At 48.5% G+C, this 16,730-nt stretch overlaps 1 protein-coding gene across 1 annotated transcript in view; it reads right to left on the reverse strand.

Moving 5' to 3' along the window:
- The window catches only part of LOC135036847 (arf-GAP with coiled-coil, ANK repeat and PH domain-containing protein 1-like), a 71,540-nt gene that overhangs the window by 39,237 nt on the left and 15,573 nt on the right, over positions 1–16,730 (reverse strand). The window contains exons 2-3 of the mRNA XM_063954487.1: positions 6,139–6,248; positions 5,941–6,051 (exon numbers count right to left, since the gene is read on the reverse strand). Of these exons, the coding sequence (XP_063810557.1) occupies positions 5,941–6,051; positions 6,139–6,248 (221 nt within the window). The remainder of the gene's footprint in view (positions 1–5,940; positions 6,052–6,138; positions 6,249–16,730) is intronic.

Genomic DNA, 16,730 nt, shown 5'->3' on the forward strand with positions numbered 1-16,730 from the left:
TCGACTCAAACCGATTTCAAGCATTGGTCCGAGTAAAGGACTTTTGTCAGTTAGTCCCAGTAAAGGACTTACACCATCTAGTTCTAAAATTAGACTTCAGTCTGTCTCTGATTCTGTTTCCTTGTCTTCCAGCACTGAGTCCACAGCTTCTGCTGGGAATTCTAAAATTTCTTCTCCTCAATGTCAGGATAATTTTACTGTAGCCGCTAAAGTTAAGAAAAATCCCAAGGCTATTAACTTAAAGTCTGAATATGCTACAGAACTGGATACCGATCTGAGTACAGCTTACTCGGCTTTGTCCTTAAGCTTTTCTGAGCAACCTAACGTTCCATCTGCTGATTTGGATACAGGACTTCAGGCTAATTTCGCTGAGAAGGATACCGAAGTTACTTCCTCAATCCAGTCACCAGAGTCGTTTACCTCAGTCGCAGCTTCGGGGAGAATTACTAGCATCTCCATCCAGAAGGAGATTTCAAGTGATTTCTCAGTCTTATTTGAGGATTTCAGCCAGACTACTTCAGAAGGGATAGTTTCTCATCAGCCTGACGTTCCACTAACTAACTCCAATCTAGCTTCTGAGAGTGCATCATCGGTTTCAGCCTCTAAGCTTTCATCTGATGCTTTACCACCTATTTACTTTGATGGAGATTAATTGCAATATGCCGCTCTGGTTGATCGATTTCTCTCTCTGATGGAGTCGGATCCTTCGGGTGCAGTAACTCCTTCCAACGTTACTCGATATCTGTTCCTGGCATTCAGAGGAAGAGCTTTGGAGTGGACCAACACGCTTTTTGAGAGTAATGATCCTGTGTTCCATGATTTACAGACTTTTAGTAATGCTGTGGTTAAAGAATTTAGTCCTAAACCTTTGGAATCTGAATCAGTAAAAGAATCATGCTCTAAAGGGAATGTAGAAGGAAGTTTGAGCTGTCTTCCCAGGGATAATCTAAAGTATCTCCTTCGGTAATAATCCGACCACTAAAATTGGTCATGTAGGAGTCTCTCCTAGCCAAGATAATTTAAAACTCCAGTGCACTTCCTTTTCATCTGCAAACTGTGTATCTAAGGGAGATTCATATCTTCCATTAGACTTGGACTCAGGCTCTGAATTTGATCCAGTTCATGATGCTACTCCTTTCATGGGAGGTCCCATGTTTTCTAAGGAAGTTTTTTCTTTACAGGAGATTCCGCTCTCCCTGGTCAAAACCAAAAGTTCCCGTAAGAAGAAGAGGCATCGATGAAGGTCCTAAGTTCTTCTGTATGAATTTCTCAAGTTCCTCTAAGATTCAAGATGGGTGTCCGGAGTCCACCCTTGAAGAGGGGGGTACTGTCACGATCCTGACTGTAGTTTTCATATTTGGTGACTTACCTCTGTCATCTCTGTCCTGGATACTGCATCTTTCTGTTCACTGGGATAAACAGTTTGCCAATACCATGAGTTTCCTGAGTTCTCTGCCTGGAAGGTAATAGTTAACGAACTCCACCTGTGGTGATCTTCTGTGTGAGTCTGAATTAAGCATTCTGAAGTTTAGGCCTAAAAGCCAACATCCTCTGTTTGCAGAAGTTCAGGTTTCAGTGTTCTCTCGGCCTGCTAGGCCTCGCTCTCCATCACAGCCTAGTCTAGAGTACTCACATGACAGTGACTGTTCACCTGACCCAGAGCTGTCCAATCCTCTGCCAGCCTGAGACTCTCTGAATCACCTGACACTGCTCACCAATTACCAAGGACCAGGAAGTATAAGTCGGGAGACTGAGTTGGAAACTGTGCCAGTTCCTCGTGTCACACACAGCTCTGTGTGAGCTTTGAAGCTGAGCTCCCTAAAGGTAACCCTTGTACTTCAGTTCCTGTAAAAACTCTGTTCCTTTGCTACCCAGTTTGGATTACATTTGTGTTACCATTGATATCCAGTATTTCCACAGTTCATCTTAAAGGCACAATCACAGTATTCCATAGTTTCATCTTAAAGCTACAGCTGCAGTATTCCACAGTCTCAATGTAAAGCCACAGCTGCAGTATTCCATAGTTTCATCTTAAAGTCACAGTTGCAGTTTTCCACAGTCTCAACTGAAAACCACAGCTGCAGTATTCTACCGTCACAGCCGCAGGGTTCTTCAGCCTCATCCTAAAGTCACAGCCACAGTCATCTCTCTACTTTCAGTTGCGTTTCCAGTTATATCCGGTACCAGCCCGCATTACAGTTGCATCCCAGTCTCACCAGTAACCAGTCCGTCTTACTATCTTGCCAGTAACCTTGAGTACATAAGCACCTACTCCTGTGACACTATATCCAGTACAGTCGCACCTATACATTCATCATCCTGCTATCAAAGTCCCTGGTGATCCAGTGGTCAGGATACGGCTTCCTCTGCCGAGGCCCGGGTTCGATTCCCGGTCAGGGATTGCTCCTTCTCACTGATTCCTACAGACCAGCCTAATATACACATAGTCCTCCAGTCACCCGCACAGACTTCACTAACACCGGGTTCACAAAAACCACAGTCATGACACTAATGTGTCATATATAGTGGACTCAGGCTGGTGCTCACATTACCGGGGACCACATATACAGGATCTATAGGTCACTGATACGTCATATATAGGGGACTTGGGACGGTGCTCACATTATCGGAGACCATGTATCCAGGATCTATAGGTTACTGATAGGTCATATATAGGGGGCTCATGCCGGTACTCACATTACCAGAGACTATGTATCCAGGATCTATAGGTTACTGATAGGTCATATATAGGGGGCTCATGCCGGTACTCTCATTACCAGATACTGTATCCAGGATCTATAGGTTACTGATAGGTCATATATAGGGGACTCATGCTGGTACTCACATCACCGGAGACTATGTATCCAGGATCTATAGGTTTCTGATATGTCATATATAGGGGGCTCATGCCGGTACTCACATTACCGGAGACTATGTATCCAGGATCTATAGGTTACTGATAGGTCATATATAGGGGGCTCATGCCGGTGCTCACATTACCGGAGACCATGTATCCAGGATCTATAGGTTATTGATAGGTCATATATAGGCAGGCCCGGCGCTACCCGCTCAGCAAAGGGATGCAGTGCAGGTAGGCGCCGGGCAGGAGAGGCGCCTTCACTGCTCTGCATCCCAGCTGAAGAGCCGTCCGGTCCCCCCCTGCTGCTGCGCCTGCCCTGTCACACTGACAGGCAGCCGCAGCAGCATGAAGCCTTCTCTTCTCTCCCCTGTGACAGGGAGAGGAGTGTCAGTGATCGTTCGGCCGAAAAGGGGCGGAGCTACACGGACCAAGGGGGCGGAGCTACACAGGATCATGCTATTGAAGATCTGGCCAGCACAACTGTGGTAAGTGGATGTAAAAAGAGTGAGAAAGTGTGTGTGTGTGTGTGTGTGTGTGTGTGTGTGTGTGTGTGTGTGTGTGTGTGTGTGTGTCTGGGTATGTGTATGTATGTGTGTGTTTGTATTTATGTATATACTGTATTTATGTATGTGTGTATCTGTATGCAGAGCCGTAATGTGTAAAAAGGGGGACACTGTCTGCCGCAATGTGTAAATAAGGGACACTGTCCGCCGTAATGTTTAAAAAGGGGGACGCTGTCTGCCGTAATGTGTAATAAGGGGGACACTGTCTGCCGCAATGTGTAAATAAGGGACACTGTCTGCCGTAATGTGTAAAAAGGGGGATGCTGTCTGCCGTAATGTGTAATAAGGGGGACACTGTCTGCCGCAATGTGTAAATAAGGGACACTGTCCGCCGTAATGTGTAAAAAGGGGGATGCTGTCTGCCGTAATGTGTAAAAAGGGGACGCTGTCTGCCGTAGTGTGTAAGAAGGGGACGCTGTCTGCCGTAATGTGTAAAAAGGGTACACTGTCTGCCGTAATGTGTAAAAGGGGCTCTACCTGGTGTAGTGGCGCTGCTGTGCGGCGTAGTTTGAATAATGGAGACTACTATAATATGTAATATGAATTGGTATTATTTTGTGGCCACACCCCTTCCCCATGAAGCCACGCCCCTAATTTTTTTGCACGCGCCTGCGGCGCGCAGTGCCCCTGTTCTACATACAGGGAGGCCGCCAATGCCCTCTTGTGCACACAGCGCTAAAATGTCTAGTTACGGCACTGTCTGTGTGTAGGGCCGTAACTAGCACAGGGTGTGTATGGGCAGAGAGTTCACATCCATAGGCTTACACGGATCTCCTGCAGCTCAGGGGCCCAAGAGGCCATGGTAACCCTCCGGCCCTGCATGTAAAGTATGGGAGGGCGCAAATTTATATTTTGCAGGAGGGCGCCGAACACCCTAGCACCGGCCCTGTATATAGGGGACTCATGCCGGTGCTCACATTACTGGGGACCATGTATCCGGGATCTATAGGTTACTGATATGTCATATATAGGGGACTCATGCCAGTGCTCACATTACTGGAGACCATGTATCCAGGATCTATAGGTTACTGATATGTCATATATAGGACACTCAGACCGGTGCTCACATTACTGGAGACTATGCATCCAGGATCTATAGGTTACTGATATGTCATATATAGGGGACTCATGCCAGTGCTCACATTACTGGGGACCATGTATCCGGGATCTATAGGTTACTGCTATGTCATATATAGGGGACTCATGCCAGTGCTCACATTACTGGAGACCATGTATCCAGGATCTATAGGTTACTGATATGTCATATATAGGACACTCACACCAGTGCTCACATTACTGGAGACTATGCATCCAGGATCTATAGGTTACTGATATGTCATATATATAGGGGACTCATGCCAGTGCTCACATTACTGGGGACCATGTATCCGGGATCTATAGGTTACTGATATGTCATATATAGGGGACTCATGCCAGTGCTCACATTACTGGAGACCATGTATCCAGGATCTATAGGTTACTGATATGTCATATATAGGACACTCACACCAGTGCTCACATTACTGGAGACTATGCATCCAGGATCTATAGGTTACTGATATATCATATATAGGGGACTCATGCCAGTGCTCACATTACTGGGGACCATGTATCCGGGATCTATAGGTTACTGATATGTCATATATAGGGGACTCATGCCAGTGCTCACATTACTGGAGACCATGTATCCAGGATCTATAGGTTACTGATATGTCATATATAGGACACTCACACCAGTGCTCACATTACTGGAGACTATGCATCCAGGATCTATAGGTTACTGATATATCATATATAGGGGACTCAGGCCAGTGCTCACATTACCATAGACCACGTATACCGGATCTATAGGTTACTGATATGTCATGTACACAGCAGTGTTTGTGGGGAGGGATAAGGAGGGCAATGTAACTGTTCCTATATATGTTTTGTATACACCGAGGCAGTGACAGCTGTGGCCCAGGAACTGGGGGGGGGGGGGGGGGGGCATGATATAAATAATATATAATCTCCCAGCTGATGCAGGGAAGCGTCTCTCCATGGCATCAGTACAGTGGCACTATGACTGGACCTGACCTTCGTCCCAGCAGTCTGTAAATGTATAACTGTACAGAATGTGCTGACACGAGAGAGACGCAGAGCTGTATAGCTTCATTTATCCGTGTTCTCTTTCTGTATATACTACACATTTCTATACTGTATATAATGCACTGAGCGGCTGCGGGCAGGACAGGAAATCAGGGGTTAATTCACTTATATGAGCCTCATTTGTCGCATGAAATGTACTTTACACCCTCCGGCTCTTCCCCAACACCAGTACTGGACTGTTCTGTACGTAGTGCTGCCCTCCGGTGGTGGTAACAGGCGCTGCACTGAAAAATGGCCATTGGTTCCTATACACCTGCCACAAGCAACCTGGACCAGTGATATAACATTATAGAGTCATGGGGAACAAAGAGAAGCTATAATATCCATAATCCCATGTAACGGCATGCACCCCACCAGCCCCCCACTCACAGTGTTACGATGTCCGCATTCGCTGCTTCAATGGCGATGGAGAGGGCGTCTTTCCCATCATTATCCAGAGCGTTACTATCTGCCCCCCGCTTCAGAAAGAGACAGGCCAGCCTGTGAAATGAGACCATCATTACAAGACAGCTATGAGCAGATACAAGGACATTCCAAATCCACATAGAGGGTGTATGCTTCATTTACCCTGTGTACCCCTGCAGTGTGGCATGGTGCAGAGGTCCCTGGCCGTTCTTATCCACCTGATTGACACTTGCTCCGTTCTGCAGGAGAAACTCGCAGGCCACCAGAGAGTCCTGGGGAGGCAGAAGAAGCATGAGACCGAGAGAAAGCGAGACAGATTAAGGGGAGGAGGACAACAATGGAGCACTGGCTTGATGCCTCGGCCTTTACTCACCGCTACAGTGCTCTACAGATACCTTCCTGCACACCGAGGACAATCAGCGCCTGCATGAAGGGAGGAGCAGCTGCAGGCTACAAATGGCCATCAGCAGGGCCGTGCTTTCATATGGGCTCAATGGCCAGTTGCCCAAGGGCCCAGCAATATAAGGCCCCAGGCTGATAGCTGAGGATCCCCTTTTTCCAGGGGTACAAGGTTTCTCAAATTCGGCCCCGGGGAACCGGAGATATCCAACTTCAAAGCAGTGGTCCCCATCCGGGCCTGATAATTGCTCTTCCCTGCCCGATATCTCAGGGTCTGTCTGACATAAACCCCCGGGAAATTCCTACTCAGTCCCGGGTCCTTGCTGGAGACCCCCTTTCACACTACACCTGAGACGCAGGAGATTCCCTGCTCAGTCCCGGGTTCTTGCTGGAGACCCCCTTTCACACTAACCATGAGACCCGGGAGATTCCCTGCTCAGTCCCGGGTTCTTGCTGGAGACCCCCTTTCACACTACACCTGAGACCCGGGAGATTCCCTGCTCAGTCCCGGATTCTTGCTGGAGACCCCCTTTCACACTACACCTGAGACCCGGGAAATTCCCTGCTCAGTGCCAGGTTCTTGCTGGAGACCCCCTTTCACACTAACCTGAGACCCGGGAGATTCCCTGCTCAGTCCCAGGTTCTTGCTGGAGACCCCCTTTCACACTACACCTGAGACCCTGGAGATTCCCTGCTCAGTCCCGGGTTCTTGCTGGAGACCCCCTTTCACACTACACCTGAGACCCTGGAGATTCCCTGCTCAGTCCCGGGTTCTTGCTGGAGACCCCCTTTCACACTACACCTGAGACCCGGGAGATTCCCTGCTCAGTCTCGGGTTCTTGCTGGAGTCCCCCTTTCACACTAACCTGAGACCCTGGAGATTCCCTGCTCAGTCCCAGGTTCTTGCTGGAGACCCCCTTTCACACTACACCTGAGACCCGGGAGATTCCCTGCTCAGTCCCAGGTTCTTGCTGGAGACCCCCTTTCACACTACACCTGAGACCCGGGAGAATCCCTGCTCAGTCCCAGGTTCTTGCTGGAGACCCCCTTTCATACTAACCATGAGACCCGGGAGATTCCCTGCTCAGTGCCAGGTTCTTGCTGGAGACCCCCTTTCACACTAACCTGAGTCCCGGGAGATTCCCTGCTCAGTCCCGGGTTCTTGCTGGAGACCCCCTTTCACACTACACCTGAGACCCTGGAGATTACCTGCTCAGTCCCGGGTTCTTGCTGGAGACCCCCTTTCACACTAACCTGAGTCCCGGGAGATTCCCTGCTCAGTCCCGGTTCTTGCTGGAGACCCCCTTTCACACTACACCTGAGACCCGGGAGATTCCCTGCTCAGTCCCGGGTTCTTGCTGGAGACCCCCTTTCACACTAACCTGAGACCCTGGAGATTTCCTGCTCAGTCCTGGGTTCTTGCTGGAGACCCCCTTTCACACTACACCTGAGACCCTGGAGATTCCCTGCTCAGTCCCGGGTTCTTGCTGGAGACCCCCTTTCACACTACACCTGAGACGCAGGAGATTCCCTGCTCAGTCCCCGGTTCTTGCTGGAGACCCCCTTTCACACTACACCTGAGACCGGGAGATTCCCTGCTCAGTCCCGGGTTCTTGCTGGAGACCCCCTTTCACACTAACCTGAGTCCCGGGAGATTCCCTGCTCAGTCCCAGGTTCTTGCTGGAGACCCCCTTTCACACTAAACCTGAGACCTGGGAGATTTCCTGCTCAGTGCCGGGTTCTTGCTGGAGACCCCCTTTCACACTACACCTGAGACCCGGGAGATTCCCTGCTCAGTCCCGGGTACTTGCTGGAGACCCCCTTTCACACTAACCTGAGACCCGGGAGATTCCCTGCTCAGTGCCAGGTTCTTGCTGGAGACCCCCTTTCACACTACAGCTGAGACCCTGGAGATTCCCTGCTCAGTCCCAGGTTCTTGCTGGAGACCCCCTTTCACACTACACCTGAGACCCGGGAGATTCCCTGCTCAGTGCCGGGTTCTTGCTGGAGACCCTCTTTCACACTAACTTGAGACCCGGGAGATTCCCTGCTCAGTGCCAGGTTCTTGCTGGAGACCCCCTTTCACACTACACCTGAGACCCGGGAGATTACCTGCTCAGTTCCGGGTTCTTGCTGGAGACCCCCTTTCACACTAACCTGAGACCCGGGAGATTCCCTGCTTTCCCGGGTTCTTGCTGGAGACCCCCTTTCACACTACACCTGAGACCCGGGAGATTCCCTGCTCAGTCCCCAGTTCTTGCTGGAGACCCCCTTTCACACTATACCTGAGACCCGGGAGATTCCCTGCTCAGTCCCGGGTTCTTGCTGGAGACCCCCTTTCACAGTAACCTGAGACCCGGGAGATTCCCTGCTCAGTCCCGGGTTCTTGCTGGAGACCCCCTTTCACACTAACCTGAGACCCGGGAGATTCCCTGCTCAGTGCCAGGTTCTTGCTGGAGACCCCCTTTCACACTACACCTGAGACCCGGGAGATTCCCTGCTCAGTGCCGGGTTCTTGCTGGAGATCCCCTTTCACACTACACCTGAGACCCGGGAGATTCCCTGCTCAGTGCCAGGTTCTTGCTGGAGACCCCCTTTCACACTACACCTGAGACCTGGGAGATTCCCTGCTCAGTCCCCGGTTCTTGCTGGAGACCCCCTTTCACACTAACTTGAGACCCGGGAGATTCCCTGCTCAGTGCCAGGTTCTTGCTGGAGACCCCCTTTCACACTACACCTGAGACCTGGGAGATTCCCTGCTCAGTCCCCGGTTCTTGCTGGAGACCCCCTTTCACACTAACTTGAGACCCGGGAGATTACCTGCTCAGTCCCAGGTTCTTGCTGGAGACCCCCTTTCACACTAACCTGAGACCCGGGAGATTCCCTGCTCAGTGCCAGGTCCTTGCTGGAGACCCCCTTTCACACTAACCTGAGACCCGGGAGATTCCCTGCTCAGTCCCAGGTTCTTGCTGGAGACCCCCTTTCACACTACACCTGAGACCCAGGAGATTCCCTGCTCAGTCCCGGTTTCTTGCTGGAGACCCCCTTTCACACTACACCTGAGACCCGGGAGATTCCCTGCTCTGTGCCAGGTCCTTGCTGGAGACCCCCTTTCACACTACACCTGAGACCCGGGAGATTCCCTGCTCAGTCCCGGTTTCTTGCTGGAGACCCCCTTTCACACTACACCTGAGACCCGGGAGATTCCCTGCTCAGTCTCGGGTTCTTGCTGGAGACCCCCTTTCACACTACAGCTGAGACCCGGGAGATTCCCTGCTCAGTGCCAGGTTCTTTGCTGGAGACCCCCTTTCACACTACACTTGAGACCCGGGAGATTCCCTGCTCAGTGCCGGGTTCTTGCTGGAGACCCCCTTTCACACTAACCTGAAACCCGGGAGATTCCCTGCTCAGTCCCGGGTTCCTGCTGGAGACCCCCTTTCACACTAACCTGAGACCCGGGAGATTCCCTGCTCAGTGCCAGGTCCTTGCTGGAGACCCCCTTTCACACTACACCTGAGACCCGGGAGATTCCCTGCTCAGTCCCGGTTTCTTGCTGGAGACCCCCTTTCACACTACACCTGAGACCCGGGAGATTCCCTGCTCAGTCCCGGGTTCTTGCTGGAGACCCCCTTTCACACTACACCTGAGACCCGGGAGATTCCCTGCTCAGTCCCAGGTTCTTGCTGGAGACCCCCTTTCACACTACACCTGAGACCCGGGAGATTCCCTGCTCAGTCCCGGGTTCTTGCTGGAGACCCCCTTTCACACTACACCTGAGACCCGGGAGATTCCCTGCTCAGTGCCAGGTTCTTGCTTGAGACCCCCTTTCACACTACACTTGAGACCCGGGAGATTCCCTGCTCAGTCCCGGGTTTTTGCTGGAGACCCCCTTTCACACTAACCATGAAACCCGGGAGATTCCCTGCTCAGTCCCGGGTTCTTGCTGGAGACCCCTTTCACACTAACCATGAGACCCGGGAGATTCCCTGCTCAGTCCCGGGTTCTTGCTGGAGACCCCCTTTCACACTACACCTGAGACCCGGGAGATTCCCTGCTCAGTCCCGGGTTCTTGCTGGAGACCCCCTTTCACACTAAGGGGTCTATTCATGAAGCAGTGAGAAGAGTGGAGAAGTGAGCCAGTGAAGAAGTTGCCCATGGCAACAAATCAGCATTGACGAATCATTTTTAATTTGCATACTATAAAATTATACAGAGCAGGTGATTGGTTGCCATGGGCAACTTCTCCACTCTTTTTTTTTTTTTTTTCAAAATATATTTATTGGATTTTTATCATTTTTGAAACAATTAGCACATTACAATAGTACATAGAGAATGTATAATGAGAAAAAATATACTGATCAAAAAAATTCAATGAGTCAAATTTCCCTCAAAAAGAAGAAAAAATCAGTGGTACAAGCGTATAAGTAAGAGAATAACAACAGGTCTTGTTTGCATTATCTAATACACGTATTGGCATGGAAAGCGTTGGTCTGTCTACAGTGATTAACAAGTTAGTTGTTAGGCACCTGTAATACTTTAATATGGGATAACCATGTCCAAATCAGCATATTGTATATCATTTGAAACTAATACCTTACACATTCTCTGAGGTGATACCCAGAGCTTCTCAAACCTCGTGAAAATACTCTGGGAGACAGAAAGATAATAGAGAACAACAGGGAAAAGATATGGAGGAGGGAGGGTGGGGGGTGGGGGGAATCAGGAAAAAAGGGGTGCAGGGTAGGCCAATCAATCGTCTCTGTCATTAATTAAGAATATTTCAAGTCTCATATCTCAGCAAGGCATAAGAGTGTTGGTATGTCTGGTACCACAAGCTCTCGTTACAGCCAGATATACAATCGATGTAAGTATGAACAAGCTATATTGAGGAGGTTGCCCAAACGTGTCCTTCATCAACATATTGCGCCTCAGTTGAGGTATTTTTCGAGGGGGGGGGGGGGGGGGAGGTACTACAAATTGAGGGATGTAATACAGATAAATGGTTCCCATTTCTTATAAAACCGTGCTGTCTCAGTAAGAGAACTCGTGGCAAGAGTGTATTTGTCATAGGACATATATTTAGATAATGGGTTTTCTACCTCCAGTAGGCTTGGTGTGTGTCGTGATATCCAGGTATTGAGAATCACTTTCTTGGCTACCGTGACCAAGGTCATCAGGAAAGGGATTATTTTCCTCTGTGACATGGGGATATTCCAAACCTCAAAGTTGGCAAATATTAATGCTATGGGGTCTAGTGTAGCTTTGAATGAGAAGTATGTATTAATGTACCCCACTATTTTATACCAGAACCTTTTTATGTGCCCGCAGGACCAGATATTATGATAGAAGGTGGCTGAAAAGTACCCACACTTCGGGCATCGCCCTGATTCTTCTTGAACAAAATGACTTCTCTGGCTCTGGGACACATATGCCCTATATAGTGTCTTTACGTGTACTTCCTGAAGGGTTGAAGACTGAACAACACGAAGTGTTTGCGCATAGTATTTGAATATTGTGTGACTATTTTGTAATAAAGGGATATCCTTACTCCAAGTGTCAGTCATCCTTTGCCATATTTGGGTGTGAGAGGGTTCCATAAGTTTTAAATAGATATCTCTAGGTTTATATTGCTTTTTAAGAAACTTAGAGAGGATAGGAAACAGAGTGTCCACTAATAGAGAAGGGGAGGTCATCGGGGGTAACGAGTGTATATAATGAAATAGTTGTAGGATGGAGACTGGTAAGAATCAGGAAGGCCATATAAAGTCTGAAGATCCCGGAAGGACAATAATGTGCCTCCTGGGTCAAATACCTGGGCGATTGCTTTAAGACCTTTCTGCCGGAGGCATTGGAAAACCGGGTTTTCCAAGCCTGGAGTGAACATCGGATTTCCCCATATAGGTAACCAAGGAGAGTTGCGGGGGTTATGTTGTAGCTTCTCATTTACATACCACCAGGCTTCATACGTATCTCTGAAAATCAATCTATTATATATTTGTGTGGGGATATGGGGTTTAGGAGTGTGTAGAAGGGCTCCTGGGGAAAATGGAGCTAGGACAGCACTGTCCAGTGACACGTCTGTATATATATTCTGCTCTGTTAGCCAGTCCAAGACATACCTCAGCAAAAGCGCACGTGAGTAATTAGTAAGGTTAGGCAGTCCCAATCCTCCATTCTTTTTTGGTGTTTGCAGTTTAACTATAGAGATCCGAGGTTTCTTGGACTTCCATAAAAATTTGCTACATGCGGACATTATGCGTCTCGTGTCCTTCCCTGTCAATTTGATAGGCAACATTTGCATTATATAAGTCAACTTGGGGAATATCACCGTCTTAATGACTTCAATTCTACCCAGCAATGATAAAGGTAGGTTATGCCACCGTGACAAAGATTGTTCCATAAGAGCTATCACTGGTGGGTAATTCAGTTTGTATAAGGATTCCATTTTATTAGGGTTGCTTATTCCTAGATATTTAAGTTTGGAGTCCATTACCTTAATAGTCTCAGGTTGTCAGTCGCTGGGAGGGCAGGTCTGGGCCCGTTCAATACAAGGAGTTCCGATTTATTAACATTAATTTTGTAACCTGAGAATTTCCCAAATTGATTGATAATATTAAGTGCTGTCGGGATAGAATGAGTAGAATAAGATAAGAAGAGCAACATATCGTCCGCGAGCAATGATAAGCGGAGGTCTGTATCTCCCAGCACAATGCCCTGGTATATGGGGGAGTGTCTGAGGGCAATGGCCAAGGGTTCGAGTGCGAGGGCGAACAGTAAGGGTGATAGTGGGCATCCCTGTCTGGTCCCTCGTTCTATTTTAAAACTTGCCGACATCAGCCCATTGCATATGATTCTAGAAGTGGGGAGAGTGTACAAAGTTTTAAGAAATTTTATAAATTCATCGGGAAAAGCAAATCTGGCCAGAGAGTCAAACAAGTGGTCCCAGTGCACCATGTCAAAGGCTTTTTCAGCATCTAAGGATAAAATTGCTTGTGGCACCCTGGACATGGCGCACTGGGAGCCCTGCACCGCGGCCAACACCCGTCGGATATTGTTCACCGAGTTCCTTCCCATGATGAAGCCCGTCTGATCCCGGGGAACCACCAAAGGCATAACCAATTTCAAGCGCTCCGCCAATATTTTGGTCAAGATCTTGTAGTCCAAATTTAGAAGTGATATCGGGCGGTATGAGCCGGGATCAGACAGGTCCCTGCCCGGTTTCGGAAGCAACCGCAGAGTAGCTTCATTAAAATAACTTGGAAGGACTCCCGACGCCAGGACATTGTTATAAACCGATACCAAGATGGGAGCTACTTTGGGGGATAATAATTTATAGAACTCGGAGGTATAGCCATCTGGGCCAGGTGCCTTCCCACGCTTCAGCCCTGACAACGTCGCCATCACTTCCGCAACTGTGATATCTGCCGTCAGCTGCGTGTGATAGGAACTCGGTAACTTCTCCACTCTTATCACTGCTTCATGAATAGACCAATAAACCTGAGACCTGGGAAATTCTCAAGTCGACACCTTTCAGACATTGTGCAAGCCGGGGCAGACCAGTCACACTCATACGTGTCATATACACCCACACACCAACCAATTTACTGGAATTCACTTTCAGGCCACACGTGTGTGTGTGTGTGTGTGTGTGTGTGTGTGTGTGTGTGTGTGTGTGTGTGTGTGTGACAGTACATGTGTGTGACTGTGTGTGTGTGTGTGTGTGTGTGTATGTGTATGTGTGTGTGACAGTGAGACAGAACATGTGTGTGTGTGTGTGTGTGTGTGTGTGTGTGTATGTGTGTGTGACAGTGAGACAGAACATGTGTGTGCGTGTGTGACAGTGAGACAGTACATGTGTGTGACTATATGTGTGTGTGACTATGTGTGTGTGTGCGTGACAGTACATGTGTGTGACTATATGTGTGTGTGACAGTGAGACAGAACATGTGTGACTGTGTGTGTGTGTGTGTGTGTGTGTGTGTGTGTGTGTGTGTGTGTGTGTGCGACAGTACATGTGTGTGACTTATATGTGTGTGTGTGACAGTACATGTGTGTGACTATATGTGTGTGTGTGACAGTGAGACAGAACATGTGTGACTGTGTGTGTGACTGTGTGTGTGTGGGTGTGCGTGCGTGCGTGCGTGCGACAGTACATGTGTGTGACTATATGTGTGTGTGTAGATCTGATCTCTGTATCCCAAATGTTACCTGTCGGAATCTGTGAGTCTTTTGGACTCTGAGCAGGACCCAAGTTCTGTATATGGCTGGAGGCCGTATGTTGACAATGCGGAGGTTTAATGATGTTTCTCCACATAGATGAAATATACGTTATGGTAAGAACTTACCGTTGATAACGGTATTTCTCCTATGTCCATATGTTCCACAGGATAACACTGGGATATGATGGAGCGACAGCGGATTGGCACCAAATCGATCACAAGCTTTGTGGCCTCCCAGGATGCAATGGGCTCGTCCATATAATCCCGCCCACCGACTCAGTCAAATCAGTTGTTTCCAAAGCATTTAGGCAGGAGCATTATGTAGAACCCTATTCAGACAAGAAGAACACACATGCACTCCCTTCCACGCAAGAGGGAAGAGCTTAGCGAGCATAAAGATTCTCAAATCAGGTGTGCCAGGGTGGGATCCCTGTGGAACCTGTGGACATAGGAGAAATACCGTTATCAACGGTAAGTTCTTACCATAACGTATATTTCTCCGGCAGGGTCCACAGGTTATCCACAGGATAACATTGGGATTTCCCAAAGCAAATTTTTAGTGGTGGGGACGCTCCTGATTGGATAGGAGAACCTTTCGCCCGAATTCAGCATCATGAGAGGCAAAGGTATCCAAGGCATAATGTCTAATGAATGTGTTAATGGGAGACCATGTGGCTGCCTTACATATCTGTTCTGCTGCAGCACCATGTTGTGCTGCCCATGAAGGACCTACCTTACGTGTAGAGTGAGCAGACACATTAGCCAGAGCAGGGAGATCAGCTCAAGAATATGCTTCTGAAATCGTCATTCGAAGCCATCTTGCCAGCGTCTGTTTAGTAGCAGGCCATCCTCTCTTGTGAAATCCATAGAGATTGAAGAGAGAATTTGTCTTTCTGATAGCACTGGTACGATCCACGTAGATTCTTATCGCACGGACTACGTCCAGCGACGCTTCTCCCACAGAAAGTCCCGATACCTGAAAAGCTGTGACTATAATTTCTTCATTAAGGTGAAACTTTGATACCACCTTTGGAAGATTACCAGACTTAGTTCTGAGAACTGCTTTATCTGGATAAAAACTCAGAAAAGGAGACTTACAGGACAGCGCTCCTAAATCTGACACTCTTCTAGCTGATGCCATAGTCAGTAGGAATAGTACTTCAGCTGTTAACCATTTAAGAACCCGACTTAGATCCCAAGGTACTGCAGGAGGAACAAAAGGTGGTTGAAAACTCTGCATTCCCTGGAAAAAAGTACGCACATCCTGTAAAGTAGCAATTTTCTTTTGAAACCATACAGTCAATGCCGAAACTTGAACTCTCAAGGAAGCCACCTTCAAACCCTTATCCATTCCTGCCTGAACGAAATTTAAGATTCTGGATACTCTGAAAGATTTTGGATCCATACTTCTTTCACTGCACCACTGAATATAGGCTTGCCATATTCTGTGATAAATACGAGCTGAGGAAGGTTTCCTTGCTCTAACCATTGTTTGAATTACCTGTTGTGAAAAGCCTCTTGATTTTAGGATAGAGGTTTCAACAGCCGCTCTGTCAAAGACAGCCGATCCAGATGCCTGTGATAACAAGGACCCTGCATTAGTAGAACTGGACGTTGAGGGAGCAGAATTGGAGCATCCATCGACATCCTCTGCAGATCTATGTACCAATGCCTTCTGGGCCAAGCCGGAGCTATTAGAATCACGGCACCCTTTGCTTGCTTTATTTTCCTCACCGCCCTGGGTAGCAGGGAGATTGGAGGAAACAAATATGCCAGATGACAGTGTGTCCACCAGGATCGCTCCGGGGTCTTTTGTTCTTGACCCATATGCCAGAACTTTGTGGTTCAGACGGGACGCCATGAGATCTATCTCTGGCAACCCCCACTTGTCTACTAGTGTCTGAAATACTTCCGGGTGTAACGCCCATTTGGTTTCCTGAATGGTGTGCCGACTGAGAAAGTCCGCTTCCCAGTTTAGGACTCCTGGAACGAACACTGCGGACAATGCTGCAAGACGGAGCTCTGCCCACTTTAGTATGTGACTTACCTCCTCCATTGCTTTTTGGCTGCGAGTTCCTCCCTTATGGTTGAGGTACGCTACTGCCGTTGCATTGTCCGAACGGATCTGGACTGGTT

The sequence above is a fragment of the Pseudophryne corroboree genome, unplaced genomic scaffold (genome assembly GCF_028390025.1).
Source record: "Pseudophryne corroboree isolate aPseCor3 unplaced genomic scaffold, aPseCor3.hap2 scaffold_662, whole genome shotgun sequence".
NCBI classification, from domain to species: Eukaryota; Metazoa; Chordata; class Amphibia; order Anura; family Myobatrachidae; genus Pseudophryne; species Pseudophryne corroboree.